This window comes from Colias philodice, chromosome 10, assembly GCF_061535455.1.
Source record: "Colias philodice isolate Cphi_HAF_F1 chromosome 10, ilColPhil1 Martin Lab GWU primary, whole genome shotgun sequence".
NCBI classification, from domain to species: Eukaryota; Metazoa; Arthropoda; class Insecta; order Lepidoptera; family Pieridae; genus Colias; species Colias philodice.
The window spans coordinates 7,315,463-7,331,762 of record NC_143095.1 but is presented as its reverse complement, the minus strand read 5'-3'; the positions used below and the strand labels follow the sequence as shown (position 1 = coordinate 7,331,762).

The 16,300-nt window shown below is 31.0% G+C and overlaps 1 protein-coding gene across 1 annotated transcript; it reads right to left on the bottom strand.

The window, feature by feature from the left end:
* Positions 1-804: 804 nt before the first annotated feature.
* On the bottom strand, positions 805-11,337 carry LOC149485274 (aminopeptidase N-like). Its single transcript, XM_089699615.1, has 16 exons — positions 11,267-11,337; positions 9,804-10,260; positions 9,326-9,484; positions 8,699-9,013; positions 6,637-6,820; positions 6,089-6,242; positions 5,716-5,797; positions 5,268-5,451; positions 4,765-4,960; positions 4,370-4,509; positions 3,856-3,990; positions 3,169-3,349; positions 2,541-2,715; positions 2,109-2,255; positions 1,648-1,726; positions 805-1,245 (listed from the first exon to the last, which is right to left on the bottom strand). Exons 2-16 carry the CDS (start codon positions 10,256-10,258, stop codon positions 1,024-1,026), a joined length of 2,808 nt encoding a protein of 935 aa, XP_089555741.1. The 5' UTR covers positions 10,259-10,260; positions 11,267-11,337; the 3' UTR covers positions 805-1,023.
* Between the last annotated feature and the right edge of the window lie 4,963 nt (positions 11,338-16,300).

Below are 16,300 nucleotides of genomic sequence, written 5' to 3'. Positions count from 1 at the left end.
ATACAATTATCATCAAATTTAAAATAAAACCAACTTACTTCATTAATTTGTTCCAATTGTAAGCATTCTTTTTCCTCCAACCTTTATGTTTCTTCTTCTTATTTTCTTTATTGTCCCCATTTGTCTTATCGTGTTGTCACCCTTTTTTACGATTGCGCGAGCGACACAAGTTCCCCGTGTGACGGCCGTAGCGGGAATGACTCGTGCAGCGATCGGGGTAGGAAGGTACAGGGCGGCTCTCGCTATATTGGCTGGTCGCGCGCTAATTTCAAGTATTTCTTGTTTATTTCAAAACCATCGCATATTTCAAAATTCTAAATCGGTAGACGTATAGGTTGTATATTTTATAGTTAATATCCAAAAAGTCGTAACTTTACGTTTGTTATTTTGAAGATGCCAGAGATTAAAAAAAAATAACAATGAGAACTTTGTATTTTTTTTTCTATCGAGAAAATATCATGGAATCATGTTTCTAAAACGGTAGACGTATTGTGTTACTATTGAACTTTCTTGTCAAGAATTTTCATCACGACAACTTTAATAATATAAAAATTACGAAGGTTTAAAAAGGGCCGTAAATGTTAGAAAAATTAATTCATCACCTTAAGATTGTGTCTTATAAAATCTTAAGTCAAAGAAATATTATATTTGCCGCAGTTGCATTGTGAGGTCCTTCGTATTGATTTATTATAACAAAATGTACGCAATTATTACAGATATTATAAAGTGTAAGGGGATCAGTTGAAATGAAATGAAGCTATAAATATAATTTCAATACTTTTATTAAAAACATTATCACATTTTATAATTAATTAAAACTGGTGATACAAATATGTACATTAAAATTATTAAACCTACGCTTAAAATGCCTATGTTACTACATTTTATTAGTAATAATGTACAGAACAACAATAAATAATATAAATATGAATATCCTACTATTTATTTTTAAATGTGCAAGATCTGTACAGTAATAATCTTGGTGGTAAAAATACAACTAGATAATCCTATACTACCATTACTCTAGTGATTGAAGATAGTAATGAAAAATGAGATAAGAATGATGAAACCAGAGGTGAGAGCGACGGAATTGCTGCCATAGTTAACGTTGAACCAACTGTTTACACTGTCATAGTTATTATTGGCCCAAGTAATAGATGCAGCTATGTTCTCTCGAATAGCAGCGACTGAAGCTAGTTCACCAGCTGTGAAGATAGCCTGGTGGCGGGCTACAAATGTATCCATCTGCAAAAATAAAATGGACGTGAATTATGATGAAATCAATTACTACCATGATTGAGAATTATCAGATTTAATTTTATAAACGGTCCTAAATCAGATTAAATTGAGTAATAAAAAATATTAAACTTTTTAAAAGTGATAAATAGACACGTCAACTTTATCTCTTTATAGATGTTTTTTTTAGGATAAGGGTGAAAGTAAAATAGTTAAGGCTATTTGACCGATATTTTTAATATAAGTTTTTGGCACTTTTTCGTGCGAATCTTCATACTAATTACTGCATTTTACTGATGAAATGTGAAGTAAAAAGCGTATTTCTGATTTCTAAATATAATTGTCTCATATTTATTTAAACACGTAACCGGAAATTCCTACATTATAGATCCAATAACTGATATGACTCACCTTATCTGAGTGGGCCTTGGTTGATAATCTCCTGGCAAAGGTATTTAGAATATTGGTTGTTCCAGTAAGACCTTGTACCCTGACAAAATAAACAAATTTTAGATAAAAATATATTCTCATACATAATAATTTTATAGGAAACTATAAAGTTTGCTTCCTTTTCTTCATGGAATTTCATATTAAATTGGCAGAAAGTACTACTGTTTTTTTATTTATTTTTTTATGAGTGTGCAAAAAGAGAGAGCCAACCATGTTTAAGATTGTGATTGTTTTGGAATACACGTAGGATTTGACACCTGCTAGTTTTTGTATGGTGAATAATTCCCTTTCGTATTTCATACAATCCGCAACAAGCTAGTCGATATCAAGATTTCTAACTACTTTAATTATCAATTACCGGGAGACTTACTATATTCTGTAAAATTTGTAAACGAAATAAACTATTTTATTTATTTATTTACCTTGGCTGGATAGCAGCAAAGTGTTCAATAACAAAGTCCAGAGCAGCCTCCATGCCTGCTGGACTTGAATTAATGATGGAGACGAGGATGCTATGTCTGTCTTGCTCACGTACTGCAGAGTTTGTGTCTATAACTTGATTCATATAGCTGCAATGCAAATTGTTTATGATTTTAGGTAGGTAACTATTATATAAACATAAATAATAATTCTGACAAGTTTCCTAAAAATTAGATCAGTATCTTTGGCATGCTTGATCAGGTAACAAATTTATATATCAATATTCCATCCAAATTATTGCATTTACCGTGTAATATAACTTATAAGTACATAGATGGGATCGTTAACTCAGTATTTCAGTATTTTGCATGTAGTTTAATTGTGTCTTTTACTTAGCATCCATACAGTCTATGAATTGTCCCAGTAATACTTACAAATTACGCAAAGTTTCATTAGAAGTGCATCCAAGAGAGTTAAGTAAAATTGACTGGACACTAGAATCTTGGCTGGACAAGTATCTGTTCCAGAGGAAATTGAAATTATCCACATCACCTCCACGTAAACCAGAGCAGAATACTACCGTTTGAATATCGGCATTCAACGGTTGGTCTGAAAGATAAAGTTAATTTTATTTTCATACTTGAAACAAATGCAAATGAATAAACGCCACTTATTGACAATCCAATTAATGAAATTATTTGTATATTCAGATCTTCTTTTAGAAAACTTATAATATGCTTAATTAAGTTATTGTATCACCTTATTTCTTTAGGCGATGTGTAAAAGCAACACCTCATTGATCACCTTTTCAAAGTAACATTGATCACCTTTACACATTTTTTTGTACGATAGAGCTAAGGGCATTATCATTTTTTTTATAATTTCTTAGTTTTAGAGAATTACTAGTTGTAATGCCGGTTGTACTACTAGCTTTGAAGAAACGGAGTCTAAATAATAATAATAAAAAATTATTTATTTAAGAGTAACAAGGACCCATTTACTGGTACAACTAAAGACACTTAAGATTACAAAGTCTTGGTAACGAATACCTATTGAACTTACTAGGATTATTACGGAACTGTTGTAAAAGTTCTTGAGCTCGGTTGACGCACTGCTCGTTACCATGGCGACAATTCAAATTCAAGATGATGTTACGATGGAAAGCTGTAACGTGTTCTTCATTTGTTCCAGCTACAAATCCAAATTTATCGAAGAGAGGCGCCGAGAGATCTAGAACGTATTTCTGGAAAATTACATAAAATTTTAATTTGGCACCTTGTGATTTGTTTTGCAATTGTATCTAGTTTCTATTTTTTTTTATGTCAGAGCAAGCAAAGGAGCAGATGGGCCACCTGATGTTAAGTGGTCACCACCGCCCATAAACACCTGTAACACTTCTAAGTGTTACAGGTGCTTTGCCGGCCTTTTATGGACAAATAAGCTCTTTTCTTGAATTTGCAGTAATCAATCTATACTCTGTTAGGTCGTGATCTTTATAAGCATCCAATAGGTAATTTTATTTCCTACTTTAATGTACTTTTTATTTCATGATATATTGCTGGGAAAATATTTTTATTCATTATTTAGACAAATCATGTAACTATCTTCAAATAAAAAGCTTAAAATCCTATACAATTATTGTTGATTTCATCATTTGCATGATAATACATGTTATAATATGTGACTTCAAATAAAGTCCAATAAATGTTTCAGGTTTAAATAAGAATGTTGAACTTTTTGTTATCTAACCTGGAATAGGGGATAAGTGTCGCTACCACTAAGTACGACATCAAGGTAAGAAAAGGCGGCGTCAGCTGCGCCCCATGCGATGTAGTCGGTTTCGTTTACCAAGTATCTGGACACTTCGAATGCATATTGGTAGTTCTGAAAATAAAACATTATTGAAACACTCAACATAAAATTCTACTATATTTAAAAATTACACACAGAAATCGAGACAGAATCAAAGTAAAGTTCCTATTTTAAAAATTCTATAATTTCAAAGTGGACAACTTACGCTGGTAGATCCTTGTAGGCATAAAAAATAAAGAAGAATTATATAAATTATAATATTAGATAGATATATAATGAACCAAATGTTTAACTTCACTACTCGCTTTAAAGCTATAATATAATAGATGAATAAAAACCAATCTGTCATAAAAACCAACAACAATGATGTATGGTAAAATACACTTGATAACTTGCTTTGAAGAATTAGAAACCAAGGTGCTTATAAAATGATATATCGAAAAATACATACAAGACGTTCATTTCTTGCTAAGTTGAAAGCATCATCTATTAGTTGTGCACGATTCAACAGGTGGATGACTTCATGGGAATTTTGAAGTACTTTGGCTAATGCAACCCAGTTGTCAACATCATAGTTCACTCTATAATATCCTGGAAAACAAGAAATTTTTGTTATTATAATATTTATGTTCGGGAATTCATGTTCTTTTTATAAATGTGCTCTACTTTTTAATTCGTTGAATGTAAATCGAAAAATTTTACTTTTTTAATTACTCATTAATACCTAGATTTGATTTAAAATTGCCCAACTAAAATTAATTTGGTTAAGTACTACATTTTATTACGTTCGGTTACGATCAATGAGGTACTGTTTTAAGGTAAAAGTGGTATTTACAAGATTCTTACCAGTCTGTTGTTTATTAACAATGAACCAGTCAACATTTGAGAGTCCAGGAATGTCAACAGCTAAAGCAGGGCTGTTGGGCAATACCCAAGCAAGAGGCCTAGTGTCTGAGAAGTCAGGGTTTGTAGATAGAACCCAGTTCACAGGCACATGCCACATGTCGTTGGAGGATAATGCCCGGTCAGTTAGGAAACGTTGCTATAAGAAGTAAAATAATAGTATTAGATGTGAAGAGAGTAAGACGATATGAAGAAAATAATAGTCATAACACAGTTAATATGTTTCAATGAGTAAGTGACGTGCAAAGCAATAAAAAGCCACTTGTGAAATATATAATTCCCGGGGGGGATTAAGTTACCTACCTAGATACAGTGTTAGATATTTTGAAAAATGTTTACATTTATTACTAGGTTTAAGATATTTTAATAGTCACTTAAGAATAATGTAATTGGTCCAGCGGCATTCATATTTTAATGTTGTAAATTATCTAACGTTGCCCACTTACCTGTACAATAGAAATAGATTGTGAAGTCGGCGACTGTCTCCTCACTGTCAGAACAGGGAAACCTCCTTGCTCAGTCCACCTCTGCATGATGGTGGAGAGAGCGAACGGAATGGTGTGGTTAGATTCGCTTAGTGCTTGTTGGAGGCTTGCGTATAGATCTGAGGGTGTCACAGCAGAGCGGGAGCTAAAATGTTTAAAACATGTTTCAAATGCTAAAAAAATCTTTAATGTTAACTATTATAACTTTTTTGTAACGAAGAGATACTGCTCTATTTTTTCGGGTATACCCGAGCGAAGCTATTATATGAAAAATATCATAGCTATACTGCATTTATAATATTCACTTAACATCTACAAACTTCTGTATGTAAGCACGTAAAAATAACATTAGATATTATTACTCTTAATTGAGGAATAATCAACCATTTTTATGCAGGTATATACTTACTGTTTCTTCAAGTATATGGAAAGACCTTTCTGGAACACCTCGGGAGTGAGGAAATGTTGCATCATGCGTATTACAGATCCCGCTGAAAAAATCGTGTTTTTATTTTCAATCGACTTCTCATTGCAATTTTGTTGCCACTATACTTCAAATTAGTTTTTATTCATTTAACATATGAGATAATATAACAGACTTTAATATCAAACAATACCTATTATACAAATAAAAACTATGCAGCTCTACCTTCTAATACATCAAGCGAAGTTTGTAATACTTTTTGAATATAGGTATCCAAATCTTTTCCGTATTTTGAAATGGTACATCTATCAACATTGAACGACCTAGGTGGTCGTCACTCGCACAAGCTTATACTCACATTTTTGGTAAGCAACAGAATTAAAGGTTCCTATAATTTGTGATGGAGTGTACACAGGATGAGTCATTGGATTCACGCTGAGAACAGCATCGCTTTGGAAAACGTTTTGTACAAGCAAAACGTATTGATCCATCATACGCCAGCCGGGCAACACCTGGAAAGAATTGTTTGAATTTTGTAAGTTTCTTAAGATTTACACGGTTGAAGAAACAACAGCTGCATAAATATTTAAGCGTGCCAAAAGTTTGAGTCACCCTTGATTTGCGTAAAAAACCGATAAATCATAGTTATTTTTTACAATGCTTATCTTTTAAAATGCTGACGGGATAAATTATTGGGCTTTATATTATATGCCCGACCATACAGTATTTCTTATTAATACTGTCGTGATTCATTTCTACAAATCTAGTGTGATGCCCATTATGGTATTTTTTGTGACAGGTATAGTTATCCATACTATATATACTATATTAATATTATAATTATAATATATAATTCACATGTTTAAGAAGAGTCAGCTTTATGACACTATACTAGTTTTAACTTACCATATCTGTACCGAAGTTTTCAAAGAAATTGGCGAATCCCTCATTCAACCAAGTATACGTCCAGCTTCGAGGACTCACTTCATTACCGAACCACATGTGCATGTTCTCGTGGCAAATGATTCGGCCAATGTTTTGGCGAGTGGAGGTTGTGGTCACTCCCTCTGTTACTAGCAATGCGACCTCTCTGTATAATAAATAAATTCGTTAGGGGTGTTATATGCGAATGTAATACCAATTAAATAATTTAATTATTATTTGCTTAATCCGATAGACTGAAGTAAATTAAATCTTCAACACTCGAAAAATCGATATGCAAGATTTATTCGTTTTAAATCTTTAATCACAATAAAATCACATAATCAATCGTGTTAGTTAGTTAGTTATCGTATTTTCTTCAATAACTAATTATCTTGTAAATTGTTTTTTTACACAAATTTTTAAAGTAATAAATACAATGATAAGAATATTTACATTGTACATTTGTATCATAACATTAATACAATGCTCTCTCCTTTTTGCTGAATTTTATCTGTGTGTAATATGCTCATTTACTGTAGACACAAAAGGGCGCGTTTTCATTACGCCACCTTTCGTTAAATTAGTCAGGCCTCATTAGTTACATTTCTCACTTTATAACACTCCTTGCTATTTGTATGTTCATGACTCTGAATAAAGGCTATTCATTCCAGACGTTTTTGAAGAGAAACGAAATGATGGTATAGCAATATACAAACAAAGTAATTTACAATATTTTTTACATTTTCTCGAAAGGTAGCATTGGATTTTAATATCGCAGAATATGTTTAATACTTAAAAATCATAGGATATATAGATATAATAACAGGGTTAAAGTGATGTTTAAAACTCCTTGCTTAACTTCTAATGCATGCACGGCTAAACTTAAATATATTTTCATCCATTTAGCGATTAAGTACAAAGCGATGATGCCAATTATTGAGGTCAAAACAGTTAATAGTTATTTAACCTTCCAGCGGTCGCGCGCGGTCTCTGAGTCCGCAACGAACTTATTTTAGTCAATAATCAATATACTGAAACTGTAAACAATAGACGCTTGCGCTTCCGTGATACCTTCGAGGGGGTGAGGTAGCACCTCTCAGTAGCCCTGTGACATTTGTCGCATGTACACGTGCTTTCTTATTTGTGTTTGCGGTCTCAGATTCCGCGCGCGACCGATTGTGTTCCAGAACAATCCAGTGCAATTAAACCGAAGCCGATATAAATATTTCTGAAAATGACCAAGGAGGATCGTCTTCAAACCAAGTTTTACGTGTCGCAGGTCGTTGTTACTATTGCGATAGGAAAAAGAACCGCAAAACAAAGTATAGTTGTTTCAAATGTGGAAAACACATGTGTCTAGAACATGTGATTGTTATATGCCGAGAATGTTCATTTCCAGTAGATATTATGGACACTAATGACGAATAGTTTAGTATAGTTATTCTAAACAAAAATTAGTAGTTTTTAGGTATGTTTTCTTTATTTCATTTTATTATAATATAGATTATTCTATGAACTTTACGTAAAATGATCTCAAAAATAGATGTCATTTTAGAGTTCCTATTACACAGTGCCAATTGATGATGAATGTGATTTATTTCTAAGATAATTATAGTCAAGTTTATAAGTTGTTAATTGTAAAAAAGAAAATTCCATTTTGTTTTGTTTAATGTTGATTTATAACGGTGATTTCCACCCAGAGTCAAAAATTTTGAGTTTTTATAGACCTTTGTTCTATTAAGTACAAATAAACGAAGTAATGAGTAATTAAGTTGTTTTTATTTCATTTCACATGTTTAAGACCTCTTTTTAATCATGTGCTATACAATAAGTGGAAATATTCATTTGTTTTCCCAAACGAGACACTTAAATTTGCGGAATCACAGACCGCGCGCGACTGCTTGTGTTCGGCGCAAGGGTGCGACCGCTGAAAGGTTAAACATGATTTAAAAGTTGCTATTTAACTTATTTGTATATAATGTAATTTCTATATTTACCATAATATGTAATATCTATACATTTATAAAAAGCAATAAGAACTCACCGGTAAATAACCAATCCCCAGTTTTCCATGGCACCAGCAGCAAAATCAGGTACAGCGGCTTTATCAAATTTGGGCAAAGCGTATTTTATATCAGTGTAGTTTTCCAAAGCCATCATGTTCTTCTGGCCAAAGTCCAAAGCAAATGCTGCAGTGTTCCTTGTACCAGGCCTGGAATACACTCTGAAGGGAACGTTGTATATCGGGTCTTGTTCGTTGGAAACGTATTCGAAGTTTGACACGAGGTAAGCTAAAAGGTAGCTTGATTGTACTACTGTGTCTTGGAATTCGTATTTGAGGAAGCCTGGGACGTTGGGCCTGAAATGTATAAGTGTAATTATTATAGGCTTATATACAGCAGTATAAACGTTTATTTTTTAAGTCAGCCCTGGACCATTACATTCTTTGAAAATAGAATCAATTCAGGCATTCATTTACCAGGCAAAATATACTCGATATTTGAACATCAAGTATATTTTGCTTGGTAATATTTTACATAATATTGACAGAGATAATATAAAAATCTAAAATTGTAGGATTGGCTTTTTGTGTGAAGCTTAATTGTTTATATCAGTTTTAAATTATTCAAATACTGTTTGTACTAATATTACTACATTGTAAATATCTTACTTAGAAAGATCAGTTCTCTCAGGCATGTTGGTCCTTACGACAGGATAAGCAGGAGGGGCATAGATCGTTGTTCTGAACACAGCCTTAAGATGTGGTTCGTCGTAGCATGGGAATGCACGGCGTGAAAACGTTGGCTGCAGTTGCGATGTGACTAGATTACTGAAAAAAATATTGATGAAAATTAAGATGAAAGCGAACTAAATAGTTCGCTTTTTAATATATCTATGATAGCATAAAAAAATTACTTGTGAAATATGAAGAGACTTCAGAAGAATGCTGAGTTTATTTTTTTTTCATAGTACGAATTTGATGTTATTTTGTCACGGTTTGTGGTACTTATACACTAAAACATAATGTAAACATACTAACTACTTAATATTAAGATAAAGCTAAATGCTTGCATTTTGATTACTCTACTTTTGTACTCTCATTAAATTCCTTTATTCAGTAATATTTTGAAGGACAAAATTATACTTACACTGTACCAACTCCTTCTTGAGTAAAGGTAGACAAGTAAACACCAAACATATTCTCAGCATATTGCGCTATATAATCAATATGAATAGTATATGGCTGTAGAGCTACTAAAGGTGTAGTCGTTTTGATTCTCAAGAAATGCGTATCATCCGTAGTTTGCCAGAAACTATGGTAAAGGTTCGTAGAGGAGCCGTCAGCAACCACCTGTATACTATTTATCTTCATTTCCATAGCATGTAGTACAATCTCGTCTGTGTTGATATTGGGTACTATCCTAATAGATACGCTCCCATTGAAATTGTGTGCGTAGTCCGGGTCAATGAATAGACGCACGTCGTAGAACGTAGGGTAAGATTCTCCAGGGAGTCGGTAATGCCCATACATTGATGTGATATCTTGGTTTAGAGGTACAGAATACGCTGCACCAAGCAGCGCCAGAAATATTAATGAATACATGACTGAAAAATGAAATTATCATTAGTTCTATATGTACCAGGGTCTTAAACAGATTAAAGCGATATTATTTTGTGTTAGGTAATCTTATAGAAAGAAAGTTTTTATTTTGATGAGGAAGAGGATATTTTCCATAATCTATCCATTTTGGGATATTATGCAGAGCACATTATCTATTTCTAATTTCGATAGGTTGTTAACAAGATTAATGCGATCATAAGTAATGTCTTCTGCAGTAGGTACTAATTATTTTGTCCTTTTTTATTTCATTTTTTTTAAGTTTTGAATATAATAATTTGGAAGTGCTTATTTAATGCTATTTTTAATAGTAAGTGCATGTCTATAAAATTATTATTTATGTACTTGTGTTGTAATCTCTTGATACTGAATTCCAGTATAAAAAGATATCGATATAATATTTAATCCTAATCTTATCGTGCTTATCAGGTATGGATAAAACTTGTCTTTATTTTTTGATGGGAAAAGTTTGGTTATTCTATATTTTACATTTTTTACGTAAAATTACCTTTTACAAAATAGGATATGGGCTTTGAAAGAATTTTTAATTCATCAATAGACACAAAGTTTTTAATTATAAACACAGTAATCAAGTTTCAAATTTTTATAGCTTTTTACTTTAATAAAATCTTTAATAAATTATTATATTTGAAAATTCTTTAATTTATTTTATAGCAAGTAGCTTACAACAAACCTTCTAACTTAATCGAAAGTATGGTGTCGCAATTAATTTACAATCTCATTTATTTAATAAAAATTTAATTATAAAAGAAATAGAAAAGTTTTAAAAAGTAAAATTTATTGTTTAGATATTCCAAATAAGCATAATTATCCTGCTAAAATACACCGAAATCTAAATTTTCATGGGGAATGGATCATTATTAATTACTTATATGTTTAATTTAATAAATATAACTATTAGTCGCATTATTATTAGACACACATAATATTGAAGCATAGATAATAATATATATAGGTAAAAAATTACTTTACCTGCATTTACGAGTAAACTTAATCTAAACCAAACACTAAATGATCTACTAATTAGGACAATACAATATTTATAATATCTTATCATTGTTTTTCCAAAGTTATCAAAAGGAATGTAGGTATATAAATTTAGCGATTTGATAACGACGATTATTTTTTGGAATCTAACATTTGTTATTATATTTTTTACAATAAAAAAATGTAAATCAAAGTTTTCGTTGTACCTATGACCATGTAATTATCTCAATTTTAGGAACTTTACAGTTTTTTCCGAGCTTTCTTTGTAGATTTGCGGTAAGTTTTATTTTAGTTTTTAGAGCCCAGGAATGTATTGTTGTTATAATATCACAATAATCCAATATTAGTTAAGCAATTATAATCTATATTAATTCTAATACTTACAGGTGCAGAAGTGATGAATGAGCCCTTGTCATTTTTGTCACCCGACGACTTCGACTAAAACTAGAAGTTAAAAAATAATAATTTAATGGTTTTACTTCCATTAAAGATAAGGTACATTTATTAACTTAAAATGCTAATTACTGTACTTTTAAAACTAATGTTAGTATATAACTAACAGAAAAATATCTGTATACAGACAAATATTATGTGTATCATGTATACAGTGCCCCGTATCAAATACAAAATCTCACAATTTGATCCTAAGGTACAAAATATTTTGAAACACGCTCTAATCTGAATTTAGAAGTGACTACAAGTTTGCGCTATGTTTTTTTAAATAAAGCGGCATCATAGCGGCATTTAGTTTTTATAACGAATAACTGGTGCTATATCAGCCTCGCTACGCGCAATAATATATATAATATTATGTTTTATTGTCGAAATAATTAACTTTCAACATATTTCAATAATAAATCAATATATTCCAATGACTTACAACCAATACAAACATAACAACCAATTCGGATTAATTCGATTTTTATCAATTATTATTCAGCTTTAAGTGAAATGTGTTAATCCTAAATAATCTTTATAGATATTATTATTGTATTATGTAGCAAGAAAAGGTCAAAAGTGCATGTTATTAAAACGGCACACAGCTTATTGATATAACAAAACCTCAAAGAAAAATTGTACCCATTCAGTTAGGAAGTTTTCTTTACGATTAGGATCTTACGTTCCTTTAAACTAGGTATTCCTAGGATCGACTTAGCGCCATAATTTGACGTCACTGCCCTTAATTCAAACTAATATATTTTAGTAACACTAGCGAAAATCTTAGTATGGTAACAGATGGTGCCGTGTGAAAAATTATGTCAATGTCATGAAATTAGTTGAAATTAACTACTTACACGGTAAATTAACACATAACACATTAATGCAAAATGGAATTCAATTGAGTTGAGTTATTTACAATTATGACGTTCGTTGCTGCAAGAAGTAATTTTTGTGAAAAATATTTTCTCTGAGGATATAAAAAAGGCTAGGCTAAAATTCACTTGAATTATACTTTAAAATGATGTCATTTTCTGCTAGTAATGCTACTGTGACGTTTTTGAAGATAAATACGATTATTTATTATCAATATACGTAAGTTTTAAATCGTTAGATTATTATGTCCTTAGATTAAATATTATTATTACATCTTATTAATCTCTGCTGTTGTCTTCAAGGTTGGGACTTCTTTTTACGGCCACTATTCTAAGTTCTACTAATAATATTTTAAATCCAAGATAAATAGAAGATTATAAGATATGGTGATAATGGTTATTTTACTTTTTTCAATTCCAAGAACAAGTCCAACCATAAACAAGTACACTACCTAGAATAAATACAGAATGAAAAACATAACACTAACCCATATTACGACATAATTATAAGTACCTATTATTAAGGGCCGATTTTTCAATCTTCAGTTAAAAATTATACTTCGAATATCTTATTGTACAACCATTTCAAAAATGTGGGGCTTACCCGTATTTTGGCAGTTTACAAAATATTACAGGTGACATTTTTATATTGTTGTGTGATACTTTATTGGACAGATAAGTTTAAACCAATGATTGAAAAATCGGCCCTAAAATAACTTATCACTCACAAGCGGTTGCGTAACTTTACCATTTACTTTTTAAATTAACAAAAATCGATAGTACTCAATACTTAGCAGTTTCATTGATAGTACTCAATACTTAGCAGTTTCATTGCAAAAAATATGAATTAACCAAATGACGGTTCAAAGGTAGAAAGATTTAAGAGGGCTGTAAATTTAACCCCACATTCATTGTGAAACGGGTGATACTGACAGCTAATTTACATTATTTATTAAACTAGAGCAGACGCGATTTAGTATTAGCCTCTTATGTAATTTGTACGAGAGAAAAATTGGTTAAATAACTCCGAGTTGATACAAATTAACATTAAGTTTGGTTAAACCACAGACTAATAATAATATACTAAGTAGAACCTATCAATAATCAAAATATCACATGTTCAGCAGAAAGGTAAAATCTGAAAGTGAAAAATAAATAAATGAACAACTTCAAACATACATATAAAACCGAAAGAATAGAATCAATTCGATTCGAACGCTTTGGCGGGTCACGGGTGGCCTAGTTGGTTAGGCATCCGCCCCGGATTGGCGTGAAGTTGGCGTAAGGTCCTAAGTCCTGCCTCGAGATCGATTTTTTTCTGTTCTTTATAAATTTAAACTTCATACAATTTAGATGTATCATAAAAATCCTATGTGACTAGGTGATAAATCTTCCTTCCAAGCTATGACATGAGAAAAGCTAATTAATATAATAAGAAAAATGTGTGTGTGCGTGTGTGTGTAGGTATTAACTAATAATATGTGTTTTAAAGGGTACATGCTCGAAAATATATGAAATGCCTGTATTTCCGAGCATGATTACTCCCTATAAGCAAATAAAAAATGTAATATGAATTACCATTTCATAATAAATAAAAAAAAATAATTAAGGTTATTTCACGTATGAACCTAGGAAGTACGTAAGTAAACTGTAGCAAAATATTACGAAAAATTTCAATTTTTGTTAATTTTTTTATACTAAGTGGTTTTAGTACATCAGTACTAAATATTATTGCTATTGATGTAAATGTAGATATTTTAAATTTTATGTTGATAATTTATGTAACAGCACGATAATATGATAACTCACGTGTTTAGCAAAATTATTAATCAAATTACCTAATTAGTAATAGTCTGGAGATTTCATTCTAAAAGATAGTTAATCTATGTTTAGTTGATAATATCGTCACAAACTATTGCTATCGACTAATTGATTTAATCATAATTCGACAAAAAATAGATACTGCTTATGCAGAGTAAAGATAAGGAATTCTTAGTATAATATCATTTCATATTTTCATTGTAAATATTCAAAATACGATAATGTTTGCTTTGATTTAATAACCCAGTAAAATAATCTTGTTATTTATTATTAATAAATAGGTACTCCCTTTCCGCACGCGGTTTCGCCCGCTCTGTCGAAAACCTAATAAATTATATACCTACTAAAACCTTCCTCTTAAATCGATTAAAAGATAGCTGATATCTATTAAGATATCTATTATATATAAGATTTATTTATTTTATTTATATATTTTTATTTATTATAGATAAGATATCATCTATTAAAAAAAACTGCATCAAAATCCGTTGCGTAGTTTTAAAGATTTAAGCATTCATAGGGACAGAGAAAGCGACTTTGTTTTATACTATGTAGTGATCTTTCTAGTCAATTAAAATCATCAAAGTATTTTTGGCAGCCATATAATTATATTATACTAGCTTTCCGCCTGCGGCTTCGCCCGCGTTTTCAAAAAAAAAACCCGCATAGTTCCCGTTCCCGTGGGATTTCCGGGATAAAACCTAGCCTATGTCACTCAGAAATGATGTAGCTTTCCAACAGTGAAAGAATTTTTCAAATCTGCCAAGTAGTTTCGGAGCCTATTCAATTCATACAAACAAACAAACAAACAAAAAATCAAACCTTTCCTCTTTATAATATTTGTATGTATAGATGTATATAGCTAAAAAACTTACTGAAAAACACACACAACCACCACAAATTTAACTAATTGCAGTACTCATTAAATTAAAACATATTCTTATGATTTTAGTATGCAAAGGGAGGACTCAGTAGATATTTTGACATATTCCATTTTTTCTCTCAAGAGGCAATCTTGTTGCGAGGTCGTGTGTGAATTACCGAGTGCTCTACAAATATCTACGTTTCAAATATTACATTAAATAATTTTAGAGATCCTCGTGTTTTATTAAAAGGAAAAAAAATAAATTTTCTTCTTCACTAATAAAAATTATCCTACTGATATTATAAACGCGAATTTTTGTAATATGTATAGATGTATGTTTGTTATTCTTTCACGTAAAAACAGCTGATCGGATTTTCATGAAAATATGGTCAAATTTAAAACAACGACAGTTGAAAAAACACTTTAAAAATATATTAACACTAAAACATAATTCATAACAATATATTGAGGCTTTGAAGTAGCTCTTTTTATTTGTTTCTGAGCTATATAAACAACTAAGGTTGGTTTTAGGTAAGCCAGAGTAAATTAATTTAAACAAAATGTTTACAGAAAGCGCTGTATGCGAAAGGAAGAAAAATATTGTCGTGACGTGATTTGAATTATTCACCTATGTTTTCTCTCTTCCATTCTTAAGTAGTATAAGTATTATTATATTAATATCTGTCTTTATAAATGATATACATTTTTTTTAATATCTAATTTACCCATATAAAATGAGTGGTGTACTAAACTCTATTCGGTTGAAAGTTTGCTTACTTTAAAACTAGATGGCGCTACTGTCTAAGACTGTTTAGTTATGTAAAGCTGTAGGCTGTTGCATTTTGCTTGTGAGCGTCTATAGAATATCCTCAAAGGGACTCCACAAAGACAAGCTATCCAACGACACGTTGTACATCCTTATACATTATGAACTTATCGCTTTAAGCGCTTTACTAGCAATTGTGCTATCTGTATCATGCAAGCAAATATTCTAGTACTCATAAGACTTACTAACTGTTC